Source organism: Motacilla alba, chromosome 3 (genome assembly GCF_015832195.1).
Source record: "Motacilla alba alba isolate MOTALB_02 chromosome 3, Motacilla_alba_V1.0_pri, whole genome shotgun sequence".
In the NCBI taxonomy this organism is placed as follows: domain Eukaryota; kingdom Metazoa; phylum Chordata; class Aves; order Passeriformes; family Motacillidae; genus Motacilla; species Motacilla alba.
In genome coordinates, this window is record NC_052018.1 from 14,653,920 (window position 1) to 14,675,336 (window position 21,417).

The following is a 21,417-nucleotide window of genomic DNA, read 5'->3' on the forward strand; positions in this document are numbered from 1 at the left end:
CAATGTAGTCTATCTGGATGTAGAACAATCTTACCGAGTTGAACAAGGTAGTAGACAGTCAGTAACAGCTGCATTTCCTCAGAAATAGGCTGTATTGTGGATGCACCGTATTGTTCATATGCTCTAGATAAAGACTGTGAATTTCTGTAGCAGGTGTACAGCAAAGGACTCACTATCACATCATTAATGTTCCCACAGAGATATGGGAAGTTTCCATGACCTACAAAATAAATGCATGCACACATCACATTAATTTTGTAATTTTTCATATGCATTAAACAGTTTTAACAGTCACCCTCTTAAAATGGATAGTGTTAGCAGTGTTTAGGAGTGGGATATATCTTTACATCTATTGCAAAAAATAGAGGCCTTGTTGTGGGGTTGGGGGGTTTACCTTTAAAAATAACTGGTTTTGCTTTACAGATTTTCAGCAAGTTGTCAGGAACTGAGACTGGTTCTCCCGAGCCCACCATCGGAGAGGAAACTGGTCCCACCAAAGCAGAATGTGGTAAAGATGACAGGCTTCCTCCATCTGGGATTTTAGACAAATTATTACTGGAGTTAGGTCTGGTAATGATTTCCTCAAAGAGAAGTTATTCAGCATCATCTCATACCCACATTTGCTATCAGTATTAACTGCTTTTTGTGGCTCCATCAAACAGCTCATGACCTGTTACAACAACCCACACTATTACGCTCAGTGTCTTGGAGGACTAATTATGTCACTGCAACATGGGACTTCACATATGCATCTAAAGATTTTGAAATGTTTATAAATAAACAGTTCCAGGTAGGAATGCATAAATAGAGAGACCTATGTGATACTGTGTAGTTGTGATTACATGTGTAGTTATGATATTTTGAGTTCTATGTGATATATTTAGTTTCACTCATTCTAAACAGTTTTTATTGCTATAAGAAGAAAGAAAAAAACAAGATTCAATGTTTGTTCAGGCATAACTTCTTTATAGTAATTTTAATATAAAAATAGTACATTGGAAGAAAACATTTTGGGGAAACTGGGTTTGTTTCACTGCATGTCACTCTCGTCTGTATCTAGACTACATAATCCAAGTGCCACGAATATTATGATAAATAACTGAAACAATGAATGGTACTGCTATTATGGAGCTAAGTTATACTAATTTTAATTAGTATTCCAAAGGCATTTTGGTGTCTAAAAATGGACCCAGGTATGTGTTGATATTTGTTAATGACTTGGTGACTGGAAGCTAAGGAGAGTTAGGCTCATAGCCTCAAAAACAAATCAATGGAAATAAAGCATCTAGGTGAGCACAGAGAAATCTCTCATATGAATCTGCATGTGCCTTTAAAATAATGCCTCTTTCCCCCCATTATTTTCTGCATAATCAGACAAAATCATTACTTTGGGTATAGCTTACCATTTTTAATTCTGTTTGAAGCCTGTGGATTGAGCTGCAAGTTCCAAGTTTCAGTGGATGATGGAGATTCTGGTGACCAACCTTTATGTCGCTTTTTTGGAGGCCCGGAATTTGTTAACGTGCCTAAATGTTCCAGAGAAATATTAGAACAAAATGTGTACAGGTTTGTGCATGGTAATTCAATATGTTTTGATTGAATATAGTCTACTATAGTAGACTGAATATAGTTTACTCAACGAGTATGGTAATAGAAAAGGTCAAGTCTATGAATATAATATTTTGTGTGGTTTATTTTACTTTGTTGTGTCCTGCTTAAATTTCTTGGAAATTTCTGGTGCAGAGAACTCCTAATTATCCAGATTTTCCTTATCTTGTATCAATGCTTTCTCTAAGAAAAATACAGTTTAAGTACAGTAAGAGTTATACTAAGAATCCTTAAAAGTACTAGTATTTTGAAGTCAAGACTGTAGGCATTTTGCTCCTTTTATTTCTGAATACATGACACAGTGTTACATGTAACTTATTGAAAAATTATATTCCCAGTGTTTCAGAGTAATAGTAATAAACATCTGAGTTCTTTTCAACAATTTCCCCATTTACAGGATTTTTGCCACTTCTTGCTGATTCCGTCTTTGGTTTTGTGTTATTCCATATTAACTCCTATCAAACTACTTCTACATCATCCTGCTACTGATGTATAGCTTCATTTTTTTTCTGTAAAAACAACTTTCTCACAGTTTCTCTAGGAGATCCTGATGACTAACTTTTTTCCTTTCATCATTTTCTTGAGTCTCCTTGTGCACTCCTGAAAACTCCTAGAATGATGAGCTTCCACTAACATCAAGTATTTCCAGTTATTGCAAGTCAATGGTCCTCCAGGAATTGCTCAGAAACTTCCAGGATTGAGCTATTTCTGTTTTTAGAGATGACTACAGCGAGGTCATAACGCTGCTTCACCCTGCCAAGGCTGCACCTCCTGGCAGAATAGTTCGTCCCACATAAAATGTGAGGCAACATAAGAATTTCATATAAAAATTGTGGGTTTAATTTTGAAAAAAAATTATTAAAATTAAAGATAAACCCGAGGCCTTCAGATCTAGAAGATTTACTTTTGCAGACCCTCAGACACAGATTTCCAGTGACTTTGTCCCTTCCACTTTTACCACGCGAGGGCAGCCTTTGGCCATTTTGCTGCTCATCCTTTCACTTGGCTTCCTGGCACTGCGCTGGGACAGCGCCACAAGATTCTCAGAGCAATACAAAGGATTTTTTTATTTGACAATGCTGCGCTTTTTCGTACAGGTATGTTGATATGTGAAATTAATCCTTCTGAGATGAATTAGCAATAATGTGCTGCTGCATGGAAAAAAGAGATTAAGAGCCTGAATGGGCGGAGAAGGAGAATTTGTGATGCCAGCAGGGAAACTTGAGACGACTTATCCTAAAATAGAGCTACAGTTTGTTTCTAGCCATAGTGAAAACTAATATTCTTCCTTAAACAAGCCAGTGACACAGTTTGTGACAGAAAACAATTAACAAAAAGCATTATAATAATGCTACAGTGAGGACAATTTATTGAATGTGGAGCTGGTTGACAAAGTCTAGCTCTCCATCCCAAGGTGAACTGCAACAGTTCAATAGGAACTGCAGTAGGAATCATCCTGTGAGTGATTACTTATAAATATTTCTTAATTCCCTTCACAAAATCTGTTGGTGAAATCAATGCAAACTGGCCCATTCTTTAAGAACCTGGATTCAGAATCTGGTCTGTGTCTCCAAATTAATGAACTGCAAATACGAGGAAAACATCCAGTTAATATTATGAACTGTAAAAAGACGGTGGCTGAAAACATCTAAAGAATTTTTTTTCCAGGAAATTAATACAGAAAACGGTATTGTGGTCAGAAAGTACTTGGAAGGGAATGGTAATTTCTATTCATTCAGGAAATTACAATCATGATATAGTTTGTTCAATGCTTCTGTTTTACACATAGAGTTTAAGGTTATTAAACAACAAATACAACAAATACCTAACACTGAAGGTCTTGTCAGAGCAGACAGGTTATTTTTCATCAACTGTTGTTTAGGTGATTCTTTGCCATTATAAACTGCTGAGCTGAATGCAGCTGTTGAAGGGATGTGATCTACGGCTGCAGCTGACAAGGAAAAAAACCCAAAGTGTTCACATTAAACATTTCTCAAAGGGTCAAAATCCTCAGTTGATAACAATCATTTCATCATTTACTTTAATAGAGCCATCGGGATCTGCTCAAAAGTGAGTACAATGCTGAATGAAACAATCCACTTCTGACCTCCTACTCCCAATTAAGTGCTTGGGCAAAATCTGATTCTTCAACTAAATACATATGTCAGAAGCTGTAGCTTCTCTGCATGACCCTGGCTCTTACATAAAGTTTACTCAAGAACAAGGCAAAAGAGAGATGTTTAAAATTCACTAAACCTCCATCTCAATCTTTCTCTAAGATTTTTTGAACTATGCTGCATTAAAAAAAAAAAAAAAAAAAAAAAAGGAGGTGTTCTCAAGTCTAATATTTTTGTAATTAATGTAGCTTTTTTGTCACGTCTGAGAAAAAACAAGAAAGGCAATCTGTTATCATAAACAGATGATGATTTGTTCTGGAAAGGCACCAGATCACGACTATTTAACAGGCTTCTATCTCACACAGTGAATATAGAGAATATAGAATATAACCACAACAGAAGTGCTTCAGCTCCCCTGTGTAAAAACCCAGGAAAAACCTGTAACAGTCACAAGATACTAAAGAGCTGTTTTCATTAGAAGAAGCTCAGGGAGATCACTCGAGCCTCTGTCATCCATCACCTTTCATTTATGTCAAGTTAATGGAAAAGTAAAGGTTGCAAAAGAATTTTTAATACAAAGAAAGTTACAGATACTGACCATTAGTTTGCTTTTTAATATTAAAGTAATTTTTCTCAGCAGAAGAAAAAATTCACAAGCTTTTAAGCCAATGCCCATATAATGTCTGTTTTGAAAAGGATTTTGGTCATAGCATAAAATAGACTGGATCAGACAAAAAAAAGCTAAAATTACACTGGATCCTGTAACAGCTGTCATCTGTCACCAGACAAGTGACAGCTGGAAAAACACTTCAGAAATAAAGGCTTTTTAAAACGTCTTGGTTTGGTTCAACTGTGAGCAAGCTGCAGAACACCTATTTACAATTTGCTAACCTTTTCTACATAACCTTTTATACATAACATTTTATAGATACCTGACAGGAGAAAATGGGCAGTGAGAAGCCTTCAAAGTATAATTGCTTTCTTTGTTTGTAATAGATCTCTAATTCTATTCAACTTGTTTTATTAGGCAATGTGATTACTTGTTTGTCTTTGCTTTCACACAAGTACACCCAAGTACACAAGCACAGAAGAGTTAAGTGGAAGTGGAACCGCAGCGTGTGTTCCTTCCAAGAGGTACCTGTTTGCTGAGTCCCAGCTGGAGCACTGGGATTTGCAGGTGGGAGAGGCTCACTGGAGGTGCTTCCTGAGAGGCCTGAGCTTTCTGGCAATTGGAACAAGGTGCTTGAGCAGGTACTGGTTGAAGACTGCCGGCCTCTGAACTCTTAACAAAAAAACAAAAAAAAGAACTTTCTTTATCTTTCTGATGATTTCACACATGAATTGCTTAGAAGCTACAACACTGGGAATGAAGGAACCAATGTCTTCAGACATGCCAGGCTCATATTAGGTCAGACAATGGCTTTTACAGCTGCTCCAGTCACCTGGCTTTAGAGAGTCTTTCAAAGGATCTCTCTTAGGCTTTACACAGACGCCAGACCCTGTGATAGTTAAGCTTGGATGATGAAAACCAGAGCTTGAGGAAGACAGCTTCATTATCTTACCTGCCCCTTTCCAGCAGATTACAGATCCTTTGGTCAGAGCTCCCTGTGCATTCCTGACCAGATAATACTTTAAGTGTTTCTGTTTCTTGGGCTGAGTGGTCAGTTTAAGATTAATATGATTTGAGAATTCTGTAAAGTAGCAGAAACCCTTCTTGCCACAGCCAACACAATTTCCAGAGAAGCCTGATAAAATAAACAATAAACATAATCCAATGAGATAGGTGGGTCACTATTAATAACATTCAAACATGACTCGTTCCAGAGGAAAGGCTGTATTTAGGTTTGGGGTTTTTGGTTGTTTTGTTTTTTTTTTTCAGAGAGTGAAATTTTTATTACCATTTTCCTCAGAAAAGTATTTGCACTTTGTACAGAAAGTGTATTGCACTTCAGATAACAGACTGCAAAAAACACAGCCCCACATTTAAAAAACAAATAAAATGGGTCATATTTTTCATTTTCTCCCATAGTAAAAGATCACAATTCCTATTTATTACTTACCTGTGAAAAGTTTCTGACTGAAGAGCACTGAGTCAATTGCTTAACCTCAGCCCTATTCAGCACCACAGCACGTACGTGCTTCACTTCTCTTTCAGTTTTCATTGACAGATCATTCAATTTCACTGAATTTCACTTCACTCAGTTCAATGAAACATGCAATTAAATCTCAAAAAATAAGGATATGTAAGCTACTATATTTAGATAGATCTAAACATATTTAAGTACCAAGTTCCTACTACAGACACGATTTTAGAGAGGACAAAATACTAAAGTATTCCTGGGCTATTAACTTAAAATAGCTTTGTCAAATTATGGCTGGACTGTGTCAGCACTTCACAGCAGTTGAAACTATTTATGATTACAGGAACAAAGTGTCTGCAACTTTATAGACACAACAGAGACACAGTCCTTCCCTGTAAAGCTTTTTGTACTCCGGCTTGATGGGGCATTTCCAGGGATACTGCCATTTCCTCTCATTCTGAGATACACAGCTTGGGCCTCAACAAGGGGCTCATGGTGCTGATGTCATTAGCATCGTAAATAAAGGGCACTGCTCCCACAGCTGCCTTAAGATTCTTCTTTCTTTTGTCCATTTTACACAGCATTTCTTAAGACATTTTCATCTTCATCAGACTAATGCAACTATCTGAAAATACTTATTATTGTGATTATTAATATCATTATTATCATCTTATACTGAGCAATTAAAAGATAACCGTCCCCATGGAAATTTTCTCTCTGTTCCCTACACATGACCTGAAGTATGACCTTTTGTTTAATTTTAATCATATGTAATGTACCTTTTTATGTGTAATAACAGGAATTGAAATGAAAAGGGTCTATTCAGTGAATTGAAACATGGTAAAAATAAAGGAAATGTATAACACGTAAGGTGGACAATACCATTGTCCAAGAAAAAAACTGGAATAAAGGATCAATAATATGGTAAATTAAATTAAGAGACATTTATGAATTTTATTATTTCCATCATATATCTCAAACAAATTAAATTTACAAACTAATGGTCAATGCTTTTTTTTCTTTCTGTAAAGTACAAGCACTGAAACATAATTCTCTGTAAACACCTGTTGCTTGGTTTTCAATCTAAGCACTTTCATTAGTTTTCAAAAGGTTCAGAAGAATTTATTAAAAACTAAAGTTGATGTGGAGATTGGTCTGTTCCCATGTATCCATGGGAACAAGTGGCTAACAACCATTGAAAGCTGCCTATTATCTCTCTGATCCTAGTCAGTAGGATGATAAAAGTCATTGTGACTCATAAAATCAGGACAAGTCATGACTCTGCAGAATCCTCTGTGTTATATCAGTCAGCACAAAAGCATCTGTCTAACATCACAGAGCCTTGAGTAGCTACAATAAAAGCAACAACAAAAGGAAACAAAATTAGAACGGATGTGGCAAAAGCTGTAGAGTTTACATGCATTTTATGATGATTAAGAAATCATCAAAAATGCTTTTTCTAGTAAATGAAAACTTCCCATCTATTTGGCAGCACACAGAGCATCACAGCAGCAGCACTGCAGTTTTTGCCTAGTTGCGACCTACAAGACTGTGCACATTTTCAAATTTACTCTTTGTTTTTTTCCAAAAGTACACTTTTTAGGTTTTATCATATTGCTGGGAGTGTCTTGACAAAGCAACTTGACAAAGTCATATGTTGAAGTATTTGTTCACTCCAAGTTGGACAGCAGACAAAAAATCTTGTCATTTAGACTTCAGATTTTCAGATCACTTCTGTAAATTACATCTATCTGCCCAAACCAGATTTAGCAATAACTTTTACCTGAAAAAAACCCTTTGCCCTTATCACCTATTCTTAACTCTGCAGCATCTGCTGAAAAATTAGTTTACACTCTATATAGCATAAGGTGAGGCTAGTAAGGATTAAACAGATCTAAATTGTCCACTTGTTTTGAAAAGCCCTTTGAGGACATTTTTTAAGTTTATTTTCTAATTTTCCTTTAAGTTAAATCATCATCTTTCATGTCAAGTTTTTCCAGCCCCTCTGGGTGCAACTCAGTCCTTTCTTGCAAGCTCCTGCCAACACCCTTCTTCATCCCATTCCCTCTGACTGGCACTCTTTGCTGACAGCCCTTGCTTCATTAATGCAGCTCAGCCCTGAAACCACAGATAGAACACAGCATGCTGTTATAGTTCCAGTGCAATAAAATGCTGTTCAGTCATTTCTCATTGCAGGGCTCTGCCACCCCTGCTCAGAGCATTTTATGTGGCAGACTGAGTAACACTGAGAACACAAACATTTCATCATCCTCCTCTGAATGCCCTGTTCATGCCATGGCCCAAGGCAGCAGTGACAGAGGGGACAGCTTGTTTCATAAACAAGCTGCATTAAATATTCTTCCATACATTACAGAGAGCACAAAGGTCAGGGGACTTGGGTCAGCCATAAGGTGACCCAATATATCTATGTCATGGGATTGATTTCACAAGAGAATTAGAAATCAATGCCTGGGGTTTAGGGGCTAAAAGCCTTTCACCTTTCGGTCACTGGTTCATACTGAGCTCAGCTCAGTTGTGACTGAAGGCTGTTTCCCTCTGAAGTTTGTTTAATCAGAAGGTGTTTGATTGCATCTGTGATTTGTCATATGCATTTGCTTGAATATGCTCACATCACAATAATCAATTGTCCATAATTTAAAAAGCTCTTCCACAGCAGGGACCTTGCGCTCTGAAGAACGGCCTTGGACCAAAAGGTTATGAAACCTGACCTACCTTCCCGCTGATAAAATGGTTCCTTTGGATCAACAGCGAGCTTGTGTAGGGATAAAGAGAGGAGTTCAGAATGGAAGGACACCCACTTGATATTTCACCATCAAATATTTCATAAAGTAGCAGAAAATTTGCTTCTTGTTTTTCTTTTAAATGAGTAACAGGCTTTTAATTAACATTAATATTTTGGTGGAAAGTTTGCAGCTTGCTTAAACAAAGAATGATCGTATTTTCAACTTTTCACCACAAGTATTTCTTCTTTTCAGTTCTACTCACAGAAAAAGGCACTCAAACACTGACAATGCTCCATGGTTTTCCCACCTACTCAGTACCATTCCCTTTGGAAACTGAAGTCCTAAGTTTAATAAATGAATAAAATCAATATGGTCAAGCTGGAGAGCTTCATTGTATGGAAACTCATTACTGCTACAAAAGCCCAACAGATCATTGCATTTTTATAAGAAGCAGTCATAGTATTTTACACTACAATGTTTTCATCTTACGTATAGCTTGCAATGCAAGCAAATGAACATTTTCCTCTGTCATTCTGACCTTAGGACAGTAAAAAAGTAGAGACACAGTAAAAAAAAAAAAAAAAAAAAAAAAGGATTTCTTGTTCCCTGATAGGAAAGTAGGCAGCTGTTTAGTCTTCTGGGAAATGGTGGGTGAATAGCTGCTTTGTTTATCATAAGAGACACCCCTGAATAGTGAGAACTAGGAAACAAAACAAAACAAAACAAAACAAAACAAAAACCAAAACAAGAAGAGAAAAAGTACCTTTGGGAGTGATACAAGTTTGCTGCTTTAATTAGGAAACAATAAATATCTCACTATCACAGACCACTTCCTCCATCTAAGCATTCCTTTAGACTGCATAAAACCCAAGAAACAGCTTCCTAAAGGCAAAAACCTGCATCTGTTTTGCAAAGCAGTTAAACCTGTGATCTAACATGATTAACAGAATCAGATGAGGAACATGCCTAGAGACATTTTCCTTATCAAAAATATAGTCTTTTCCAGAAACTGCTGAGGTTTTCTTCCTATGGAATGATACATCAATTGTAAAAACTAAAAAACAAAACAACCTCCAACAGAAGTGACTTTCAAATCACAAGCACAGCTGCCTGGATGGTGGGACAATTGGACAGCATTATCAATAAACTGGCACATGCCTCAGAGGAATATCAAAGCCCAAATGGGAACAAGACCTAAAGTCAAAATCTGGCCCTGAAACTACTGAGACATTTCCGGCTTTCTTCTGGTCTTTTTGTGCAATCCACAGGCAGCTTCACAAACACATGCAGCAGACCATAAGAAACCAGGAAACTATTGGGTGACTCATTGGTGTCTTCCCTCTTTAAATAAACTCTTTTGAAAAAAGTCAACAGTACTGAGGAGCAGCTGCCTTACAAAAATACAGTAGATTAAGAGGAAAAACATGATATTAGGTTAAAAAAAACAGTGAGGCTGAAGGGTTACAAATCCTGTCTCTGTATCGCCAACAAGCCTTACTAAAAGTATGGGATATATACTCTGACTCATGACAGCTAATTTCAATTCAAAATAATCCAGTTCTATTTCCCTCTAAACTAACAGAGGCTTGAAGGGACCACTTTCCATGCTGTTTCAAAAGGCCAACATGTTTGACAGAACTCAGAATACCAAAAATAAGGCTTCTATGCTATCTTGAAAAGCAAGACACTAAATCGTTTCCCTTCTTCGTATGGCGTGTTTTCAATTTAAATGTACTGCCACACAGAGATCACTGTGCTACATTAAGAAATTACTTAGAGCAATGATGGTTCTGGTTTTTATCCCACTATGTGTCCAAAACCATGAGACAACTCATGTTTTCTTCTAATTTTACTTCCCCTGATTTGACTTGCACTGGGATATGAAAACCTGAATCAAACAATCATTTCTATCCACAGTATGACCTATTGTACAAATGGTATACTATCCTCATGTTAGTATGATATTAATTTTTGATTAAATTATGTATTATGATACATATTTTTTTCATTAGATTAGGGACCAGGAAGATTTTTTCATCTCCACCTTCCAGATGAAGACTTCAGATCTTAAAGTATGTAAACTCTTTTGTATTTGAGCTTGTTGTAGAACACATAAAAGTCATACTACAGAGTTACTAGAATTCTCTGCAAAAGAATGTGGTTCACTGGGGTTTAAGTGTATAACAACAGCCAAAAATAAGCATTTAAATGGTTTCAGGAAACTAAAATGTATTCAATAAGCAAACTGAGGATGCAACTAGCATAAAACCCTCCCAATTATGTTCCTGTTGCCTTTTTCTGTTCTTGTTTAGCATGCAATTAACAAATACACTACTTCCTCTCTGCTAACAGCCTAAGGAGCTTAAGCTGTTAATAGTGCTAGCACTGAATGACTTGAGTGGTACAACATTCCTGTCTTTATCTTTAAAATGACAACACGTGGGTGATTTACAACCCTCCTAATTCTTTTACAATCACTGGTCAAATGCACTGTGACCAATCCAACTCTACAAGATCACATAGGAAAAGAAATTACTGTACATAGGATCACATTATGCACCTTCACACTCCACTGTCAACCCAAATGCCTTGAAGAGCTGCTCAAACTGAGATAACAATTGAGTTCATGTCATATCCCTCAGTGTTTATTAAAGAAACCTCTTAAAATTCTTGGGAAATGTTTCCCTTTTGCTATTCAAAGCTCAGACTGGTGCACAGATATATGATGCATCATTTTTTTTGGTGAACTCTGAAAACAATATACACATACCTGAGAGTGCCTGATAGTAAAATGAGTTCCCCTTCCAATTATGCACCACCTTTGCCAATATAAAAAATATTCCATTTTAATAACATTAATGTTCATTTAAGTAATTCACATGATTGCAGATTTTCCCTATTTGGCTTGATTTGGACGAAGTTAATGGCCATCAGAAAGACTATAATAAAAATAGATAGAAGGATCTATTTTTATGTCATAAGTTAAACTTTTAAATAGATTAAACACAATGAATCGAAGCATCCTCCTAAGAGTATTTTTCAAACACACAGTGTTAATTAATTGTACATATAGGAAAAATTTCAACCTATAATCACTCATATTTATTTATATTATGATGATAGCAAGAAGTCATAGGTTAGGATGCAGAGCCCAGGCTATTGTTCAAACACAGTGGAGAAGATTATCCCTGTCTCAATAAGGTAAACTGAAATGGTCATTATTTTTTGTGGTCTAAACTATCATTAAACAGTTTATATGTATATAAGAGCCTGAAATTTCCACTTGACAGGCCTACAGTCTGTACACATCCATACTTGGAAAGCTACAACAGACACAGGCAGCAGTTGAACCAGTCCAGTTACTAGATGTGCAGTTCCAGCAACTAGGACATGTGCCAGTCAAATAATGACTTTAGTCTTGGTCTGATGGACAGAAGGTGATGAAGCATCTCTAATGAAGTGGCTCAGTCTTTAACTTTCCAAAGCAAACACAGCCAGCTCTAACTTGTTATCTTCTTGTGCATGACCTGTGAGCATTACTGTAGATGCGGAATAGAAATAAGATCTGCTGAACTCAAAAAAACAATTAGCTATTAATTGAAGCCACAGAAGAATCCAGTTACTGCAGTCAGACACTTACCCAACAGGGCATTGCGCCCGTTGTCATCTGGCAGGAATCTTTTATCCACAGCACACACCAACAGGTGATCAGGTAAATTTGGTGACTTTGCACCAACAAGTAAAAATCCAGATGGCACCTCAATATGTTCATTAGAAATTGAAACCAGCCTCAAATCTTTACCAGCCTGGCAGAAACCTAGAAAAAATCAATTCAACTTATTTTAAGTTGACAAGATGTTTTTGTTTCCTGCTCACTCTTGTCTTTGTTAAAGGATTTCCTACATTTTTAATGAAAGCCAAAGTCTTACCCTCTAAGATCAAGGGCATAGTAAAAGATAATTTTCTTTCCTGCTTTTGGTCAGCTATAAACAAACACAAATTTGAAAACGCACAATGAAGTTTCTCTTGGTGGTAGTTTGTAACCTACAAATTTATGGGACTCATCACTATCATCATAACTTGGGTCAGACATTCAAAAAGGGAGAAAACAGGTCTCAAAATCTGGTGAATTTCACCAGCTTTTCCTGAGTTTTCAAATATTTTTTACAGCTTTATAGAATACAATACACTTTAAACAGGAAAGAGTGGTGATAAAGCAATAACAATTATCACACTCATTTTAGCAAATGCCATGCCTGCAAACTCGACAATTTAAAGGCTATGTTGCCTAAGAGAACAGAAGTTCTGTCCTTGGGCCAGGCATTCCAACACAAATGCTTATCTAACACTGAACAAAGACCCTGTCAAACAGAAGAGCAACTGAGAGCCACCCAGCTTTATCTGGCAGGTAATGAACACTGACACTTTTAGGATTTTTATATCATACAGATTATCTCATTCTGACAAATTGTAGGGGAAATAGCCCAAATTCTACCCTTTTCAGTAGGGCAAATGCTTCTGGCAGCATGGTTTGTACCCTTACCATCAGTAGTGCAACATCCTTCTGGGGGAGGCTTCACCTGGTAAGAAACAGGAGGACTACTTGATTCTGAGCCTTCTTCTTCCTCCTCTTCTTCTTCTTCTTCCTCATTATCTGCTCTGCTGCCTGCTGCAAATTATCATAGCATAAATGACTTGGACACCAAAAAATGCTGGCAACAAACCAGTGAGTGAACAGGGTGACCCAGTTACAGAAAGGATTAGAGCAGACTGGATTCTCTTCTCTTGACAATGACTTTACTGTTGCCAGCTCTTGATAGTTGTTATTCCTTAAAGCACCAACTTCCAGTCATGCTTATGATAGAATGTCTTTCACCAAGAAAATAAAGATGTTAGTTCCTGTGCAAAAGAAGTTCAAAAACTGCACCTGAGAAGGCAAAAAACCCTAAAGGACAAATAAAAAGAAGCCTCAACATACTCTTTTTAAAAATCACACTATTTTAAGAAAAGAACACAATTTTTAGGTGACTAACTTCTAATGCTTGAACCCTTGCTGATCAAAACAGTGTAACTGTATCCTTTGTTTATAATATTAACAGCCAATAAAACCCCAAGTCATTACTTCTTGGCACTTCAGAATGTCCTGGCTACAGTTCAAGTACAGAATTTATTAATTAGGCATTGACCATGTCCTTGGTTTTGTACAGGACAGTGAAAAAACAGTTCCTGCTAGAAACTAGTTTCACCACAGACGATGCCACGACAAGAACACCTAATTCTCAGCCCGTCTGTCTCCTACCAAAGTCCAGAGCTCCAAGTAATGCACCAACACTCCCTGTACAGTGCCAAGGAAAGGCAGATGTTCAGGAAAATGATTCACACACCAGCCTGTTCTTGGACTGTGCTAGTCCAGGAGGCACTATGGAGGCAGTACTGAATGTTGGAGAGGAATACATGATGTAAGCTTCAATTTTTAGAACGTGTTAGGCATTTTTACAGGGCTTTTTTGCTGTGTGTTTCACCCCTTCAACTAAAGACTGCCTCTTTCCTTCTCTCCACCCAAAGGACAATGGTTTTATCATGCAAGATTCAACAGCTCCAGCAAAACTGACCATACTGACCAATGGCTCCAACCCCTCTTATGGCTCAGACAAGCTCCTGGCAAACTGGACAAATGCGGCAAGCGGAGAGCAATTAACTGGAGAATGGGGAAAACACTTCCACAGACAGGACTGAGGAACATTTTACATACAAGAGAGACTGCACAAGTACTAAGTGAACCCAGTGGGGTTTGTGTTTTAGGCTTGTAGGCTTCTAGGGGTCTGTAGGGACACACCTGCAGCACACACCACAAGAGCTTCCACTGGCAAAACTGGGTCATGAAGGGCTGCAGGTACTTGAGGACCAGCAGGAAGCTGAATAGCTGCTTGTACTTGGGCAAGTAAAAGAGCAGTTAGGCGCTGAAATTACACTGTTGATCCAAGTTTTAGTCTTGAAACAGAAAAATAGTGAAGCAGTGCAGTCATCCTCCAAAGCCCAGTGTCAACTGGACATACTCTCTTTGCTTCAATTGACTTTGGATCAGGTACTCAGAATCCCACAGGATACCATCAAGGATTTCTCTTTTCTTTCCTATGACCCTCCTCAGAATATCCTTTTATTTTATTGGCAAATTATTGTACAATCATCTAGAAAACTACTATAGGATAAATGACAGCTAGGGAGGGGAAAGTAAATCCGGAGTCTGAAGATTTATCTGTCAAGGTCATTAAGATTTACAGTCCAATCTAGAAGAGGATTTGAAGGGTATGTTTACTTTTGAACTCTGAACATTAAGCTCCAGTCCTGGTGCACACAACTAAGAACAGAACACTAAACACAAATATTTTAAGGGCATGGTGTAAAGACAAAAGTGCTGTAACTGAATGAAGGGAGAAGTCAAACTCTTCATCTATGCTATTTAAGTAAAGGGTAAATTATGTGTTATGGCATAACCTTGACTAATATCCAAATGCAATGCAAAAGGAGCTGAATCTGTCTCTCCACTCCTTCCCCTTGCTCCTAGACAAGAAATTTCTTCCTTCCTTCCTTCCTCTTTATGCCAGCTCTGACACTTCATGAAGCCTTTGCTGAGCCATCCCAGCTTACTAACCAGCAAAAAATCCAACTAAGGAAAAAAATGTGATCAATTTCCTTTTTTCTTTTTGCTGGGTTTATGCATTAAATTAGCAGAATGGAATATCCAAAAGATGGCAAAATTCATGAAAAGGAAGAAAATGGGAATGTATGGATAGATGAAGAGAACAGAACAGGATATGTTTTATTTCCCTTTTGGACAGAGGTAAACTGTGAAGTTTGTTCAACCGTAATAGGTGATTTAAGAAAGAAATGGAAAATGGAAGTGGAGACTAAGAAATAAGAAAGCTACAGCATTTTCAGTTCAAAAGTAGAAAGAGTAAAAGAGAAAGCACTCAAGCATGAGCTGCTGCCACCTGTAAAGGGTTTCATTAGCATTGCACAAGCCCCCTAGGATGTCTCTCTGATTCAGGAGCCTCCTGACCCCTCAGAGCATAGGGATTCACATAGCTAGAAGTGGAAGATTCAATTTCTGACAAGGCTGCAGTATGTAAGAGCAGCTTGAAGACCTCTTCCACCTGAGGAACAACCCAGGAGGCACTCTATTATAGATCACTTCAGAGTTCCCCTTGTCTGAAACTTTCATGAAAGGAATGCTCTCTGCGAGGCTGTTATGAGACTTTTAATTACACTTCAATTCTGTTTCCATTAACTACAACAAACACAGAATCAGCCCCTCAAGGTTTGCAAAGTTCCTTGAAAGTCTTGAAAGAGAGAAAGAATCCACAGAAGTGTGAAATTGCACTTTTGTTCCTGAACAATGCATCTGCTCCTGTAGCTACCTTTACCAACTGATGTCATAATCAATTTTGTGACATCACAGCTACCATGGAAGTTTATTAAATTATGGAAGGATCACTTTGTGCAGGGAATAAACAACATATATATTTAAACAATTAATGTATACTCATTATTTTGTCCTATATTAGCAAAAAAAAAAAAAGAAGAAAAGAGGAAATTACTAATGATGTGTAAGCAGATTTTTTTTTTCAAGAAATATTCACAGCTGTCACTGTGAGGCAATAGCAAAGACTTTATTCTGTGCAAAATACTTTTATCTGTTACTACTCCTTGGCCTGATTCTGTGTGTGTGTGTGTGCTACTGTGGACTTTTATGCACTTCTCACTGTAACAGCAGCAAAGTATGACAGGGAAAGTAGGTGTGGACAAAAGACATGAAACTCCACTCTCTTGACAAACATGACTAAATAATCAAATTATTAAACACAACCTTACACCACCATGTCAATGTTATGCACACACCAGTAAAATCACTGGAACCATAAGACCACTACAAATAACAGACACCAAACACCAAAATGCATCATGAATTTGTTTATCAGATCCATGCAGTTCATTTAAACTGCATTACTGAAAATCAGGCTTCTGTAAACATACGTACAAATTCATTGAGAAATCCTATTTGTTAAATATCAACTTGTGCAGGGTTTGTGAGAGTACCCATCCTAAATTTTACCTTTGCAACCACATAATAACTACAATTACTATGCCTGAAGTAATTATAAACCATCTAAAAAAGTAAAAAATATTTCTGCAGTGTTTATGCACACTGAAAATCAATCTTAGCACACAAGTTTTATAAATCTATTATGGGTTTTCTTTGAGTGTGACTTTGAGCAGTATACAATAAATTACAGGATAACAGATTTATGTTCCAAATCTCCAAAGACTTCTCACAAATGTAATGGAACAATTCCTAGAACTTCAATTTATGTGTATAGATGAATCTGAGCAAGTGGCTTAATTCTGTCAAAATAAAAGACAGCGAATTTTGTATTTTTAATCCAATTCTAATACATATATATTTGCAGATCACAAAAAAAATCCAAATAAAAACTTATGTTTATCCATGTTATGATTTAAAATGTGTATGCTGAGCCATGGCTGAGCAAATAGCAGAACTGCCTTTGACAGAAACAGAAATTCTATTTTTTCCTACCTTCCAGCGATGATAGTTGCTGTTCAGCTTCCAAATACAACTGAGAAAAGATTGGTCTGGGGACTAAGTTGTTTGAGCGGAGAGAGGCCTCGATAGAATTATGCAACACTTCTTCAAACCGTGTTGTCTTGAGCTGACCAGCGTAAGAATTTCCCATCTTCTCCAAAAACAAACAAACAAAAAAAAAAAAAAAGGCAAAAGAAACAAGAACAGAGAGAAGAAAAAAAAAAGAAAAAAAAAGAAAGAAAGATATTACAATTTAAGCACTCAGAATTCAATCACTGCATGCTGATGCCAGGCTCAACATTTCTCATGAAAGAGAAATGCTTCATTGTCCACAAAGAAAGGCAAAGAACATTGACTGCAGCAGTCACGGAGCAGATCCTGCTGGTAAATTACAGGAAGTTATCTAAAAGTAACAGCTTTCTCTAATTCAGCAGAAAGGCAGCAAGCTTTGGCACCTTCTTGAAAAAGTGACTAGAAATCTTATTCAAGTAATTCCTTGATTTATATAGCAATTGAGGAGATGTACTTGCAATAGTCATGAATCTATTGTTAAACAGTCTTTGCATTTTTAGGCGATTTGAGCAGAATAAATGATCTGGGCAACAGCAGTTTTGTGTACTTATCTTTGCATGGTCCATCATGGCTGAACCTGGCTAAAGCAGTTCAACATTACTTTCAGAGGTGCTGTCTCATAAATAATGCAACATTGCTGTAACCCAGAGATGGTGAAATATAACTTTTACTTTTCACCTTAAACAGTATTTTTCCTTGTAAAAAACAGCTTTTTAAAAAAAATTTTTAATGAAACAGTATCCATCCACATGCATTGATATTGCATTCCCTTATTTACTAGGACTTTACTTTTAGTGAAACCATGTAATTTATTCAATCTGTCATTGAGCAGGCTGTCTATTCCAGCTGAATATTCCATGGAATTAACTGACACCTACTTTCCACAGGGAACACAATGAACTGGTGTAACCAAAAGCCATGTCAGCTTTCTTTTCCTATTACAAAGTAGCTCTTGCCCTGGGCCCCATGTCTTTTCCCTCCTCAAGTAACTGTGAATAGAAAGCATGAAACGCTTCCTGTTTGTGGCAGTAATTCCTGAACAGTGAACAGCCCCTCCCCAGCACTGGCTGCTGCTTGGGAAATTCGCTTGTTGGGAAGCATCCCGCAGGAATCAGTCAAGCAAAAGGGAAACCACTGTGAAACCACATACTGCTTGTGATGGGAAAAGGGGTTTGAAGGGAACAACACACAAACTTGTTGATTTGTATATCTTTTTATGACTTTGTAAAGCATATTTTACATATATAATCACATTTTATTGTACTTGTTTATATCAGATTAATACTCCATAGAGAGTATAGCTAGTACTACATGATATAACATTGCTATAATAGATATACACAATATTAACAGAACCATAGTGAGAACAATAAAAACAATGGAGGCAGTATTGAACAAAATTATTTAGACTAAATGAAGGCACTACCAACAAAATATACTTGTATATACACAAAATGAGAGAAGTTGCACTGAATAGTACTGATGTATCCATTTGGTAAGGGGTAAAAGGGAAGCTGCAAAGCCTATTAGAGATGTTTACTGCTAATATGGAAATCAGGCTACATCTTCTCCTCCAACACAGAAAGCTGATCACAGTTCCCATCCCACACTGATAGGAACCCTCTGGCTCCTTCTGAGTACTGCTTCCCCTACACCAAAGGCAGCTGAAGACAATGAGAAAAGCCTGACATCAGTAATGTCCTTAACAAGCTTTATCAAAGATATATGCAGGAAACCCCAGGCTAGCTCTGAAATGAATTATATCCAATGCTGAATGCTTGCTCAGGATTTATAGAGCCCACAAGCGGTCAGAAGAGAAACCCTGCTTTTAATCCTAAGGATGGCAGAAACCATCATCTTATCAATGTGAAGTTACAGATAAGGAATCAGTTAAGATTATATTATTTATGAGAGAGGCAGGTTTTGGAATCCTTTGGAACACAAGCATGTTTGTAGATCTCATGTGTTTGTGTGGTCTTAAAATCAGTGTAAACACAATCATAAACCCAGCAACCTATTTTGGAAGATGTGATAAATATATTTAGCCATTTCTCATCATCAAACGCACACCACTGGAACCAGAAAATGGGCATTACAGGAGCTTTTTTGCCAGCACCAATCTCTGCTGTTCACAGCCCCACTGACTCTCAACTGCAAGAGAAACTACTTCTCCAAAGCAAGCAAAGGAGAAACCATTTCTCTCTAATTATATGGCAATTGTCATGCCCTCTTTTCTTTAGAGCTGTTCAGACTGTGGTATCTGAATTGCCAATTGCTGACTCCATAGCATCAGGAAGCAAAACTGAGTCCTATGTCCCTGCTTCAATGACCTCAGCACTCCCAGCCCTGATTTATGCTTCTCTTGGATACAACTGGGTGCCACAGGCTAAACATTCAAACGCTTGTGAAAGTCCAAGCCAAGCACATAGATGGTGACCAGATCTACTAAAAAAACCCCCATACACTGACACAGAAAGATGGCCCTCGACCCCATCTACTGATAAATCAAAGGGCATCTCCCTGTCACATGGTCAGTTTCCATGGAGAGCATGCAGAGCAAAATACTTGCCAATACAAAGAGGGGGGGAAAAAAGGCAAAGAGCTGGACCTGGAAGAGCCTCATAAAAGCATGATAAAAAGACAAAAAACACTCTGAGCCACTAGGGAGCCTAGGAAAAAATTGCAGATACAAATGAAACAGGTCAGGACAATGCCTTAGAAACCCATGGATAATGCTGGCAAAGAGAGATGCTAAGTCCAGGCATCTGAAAATATGAGCAGAAGTTTGTTAGTCACTTAAAGGAGCATCTCAAATTCCAAATAAAGAACTGTCAGCATTTCAGAGGTAAACAGGGACTATGTAATTAAGAAAAATGGGGACCTTCTTAAGGGTGAATGTCTGCCACGTTTAGAGTCAACTTCAAGTTCAACTGCAGTTGAACTAGTCAGGGTTTAAGAAAACCTGCTATGAGCCTGCCCTCCCATGCTGTGATTTCAGTAAGGAGTTCCCTCAGCCATGGGGGCAACCCGTTCCACGAGAGCCACGACAATAACTGGTCACAGCAAGAGAGGGCGATGGCCAGCAGCAGGAGGACTTTCAGTCCCAGCACCCAGATCATGGAGGGAGATCTTGTGCACAGTGGAACAGACAGCAGCACTTTACTGACTTTTTGCCATGAAGAGCACCAGGGTTTTGTGAAGACTGAAAATCCAGCACAGCAATTCCGGACAAAATTAATCCTACACCTAGGACAAACTGAGCATCCTAAGGAATGCTATAGACTTTAGAGCATGGCATGTAATCCAGGCCATTTAACAACTCCCATAGAAACAGACTGATAAATAAAGCCTACCCTGCGCTCAGCAGAAACTGAGGGAACTAAAGAGTATATGTGGGCTGCGTTATGTTGACTTAAAAAAACAATCAAGGTAATTAAGCAGGAAATTAGGAAAACCTGGTTGATTACTAAGAAATTCAGCCTTAGATGCAAGTTACAGATTGTTACAGGTGGGAATGTTTCTTATGAAATTGCAAGTCTTTTGCATTATGCAATATAATTTACACTGCTACTTTACTACATTAATCCTTTCATTATCGCTTTATAGCAGTAAATGTGTTTTCCTAATTTCAGCAGCCAGATTTCATTCTTTTGAAATAGTTTAACAGAATAATTGTATCATTTCTAAGATGAGAATAGCAAGATGTTCTCATGCTCTCCAACAGAATTTGCTATCACTATGACGAAAGGCAGTTTTTTGCTTTTATAGAAAGAAAGGATTTGTTTGCATGGACAATGGATTTAGGTATCTAAAAGGTTATCTATTTTTTTTTTTCTGTGAGGAGAGAGAAAGCATTATTTACTGCAGGTTAACAATTTTTTAACAGAATAGTACCAGAAAAGTTCTGTGATCCTTTTTCCCTTTGAACATAAGTTATATTTATCCAGTAACACCCAAAATCCATCAATATTTGTAAAGTCCAGTAAAGTCTCTACTGATGTATTAAAAACATCAGTCTAACAAGAAAGAAATCTTAGGGTAGGGACTTAGGGATGGGTAGGTATGTAAATATAACTATATGAAGAAAAATATATTTTGAGACAGCACAAAACTGATTATCTTCAATGGTAGTGATACATCCTGCAAAATCCTCCTCATGGATTCAGTCCAGCCATGAAACATCAGAGTTTACT

General features: G+C 37.5%; 1 protein-coding gene across 5 annotated transcripts in view; it reads right to left on the reverse strand.

Moving 5' to 3' along the window:
• The window catches only part of GREB1 (growth regulating estrogen receptor binding 1), an 88,358-nt gene that overhangs the window by 38,187 nt on the left and 28,754 nt on the right, over positions 1-21,417 (reverse strand). For 4 of the 5 annotated variants that reach the window (XM_038133606.1, XM_038133604.1, XM_038133607.1 and 1 more), the window contains exons 2-10: positions 17,147-17,303; positions 13,094-13,219; positions 12,191-12,367; positions 5,288-5,470; positions 4,864-5,007; positions 3,434-3,559; positions 1,404-1,526; positions 395-532; positions 35-220 (exon numbers count right to left, since the gene is read on the reverse strand). In XM_038133606.1, the coding sequence (XP_037989534.1) occupies positions 35-220; positions 395-532; positions 1,404-1,526; positions 3,434-3,559; positions 4,864-5,007; positions 5,288-5,470; positions 12,191-12,367; positions 13,094-13,219; positions 17,147-17,303 (1,360 nt within the window). The remainder of the gene's footprint in view (positions 1-34; positions 221-394; positions 533-1,403; positions 1,527-3,433; positions 3,560-4,863; positions 5,008-5,287; positions 5,471-12,190; positions 12,368-13,093; positions 13,220-17,146; positions 17,304-21,417) is intronic. The other variant, XM_038133605.1, reaches the window with a different exon arrangement.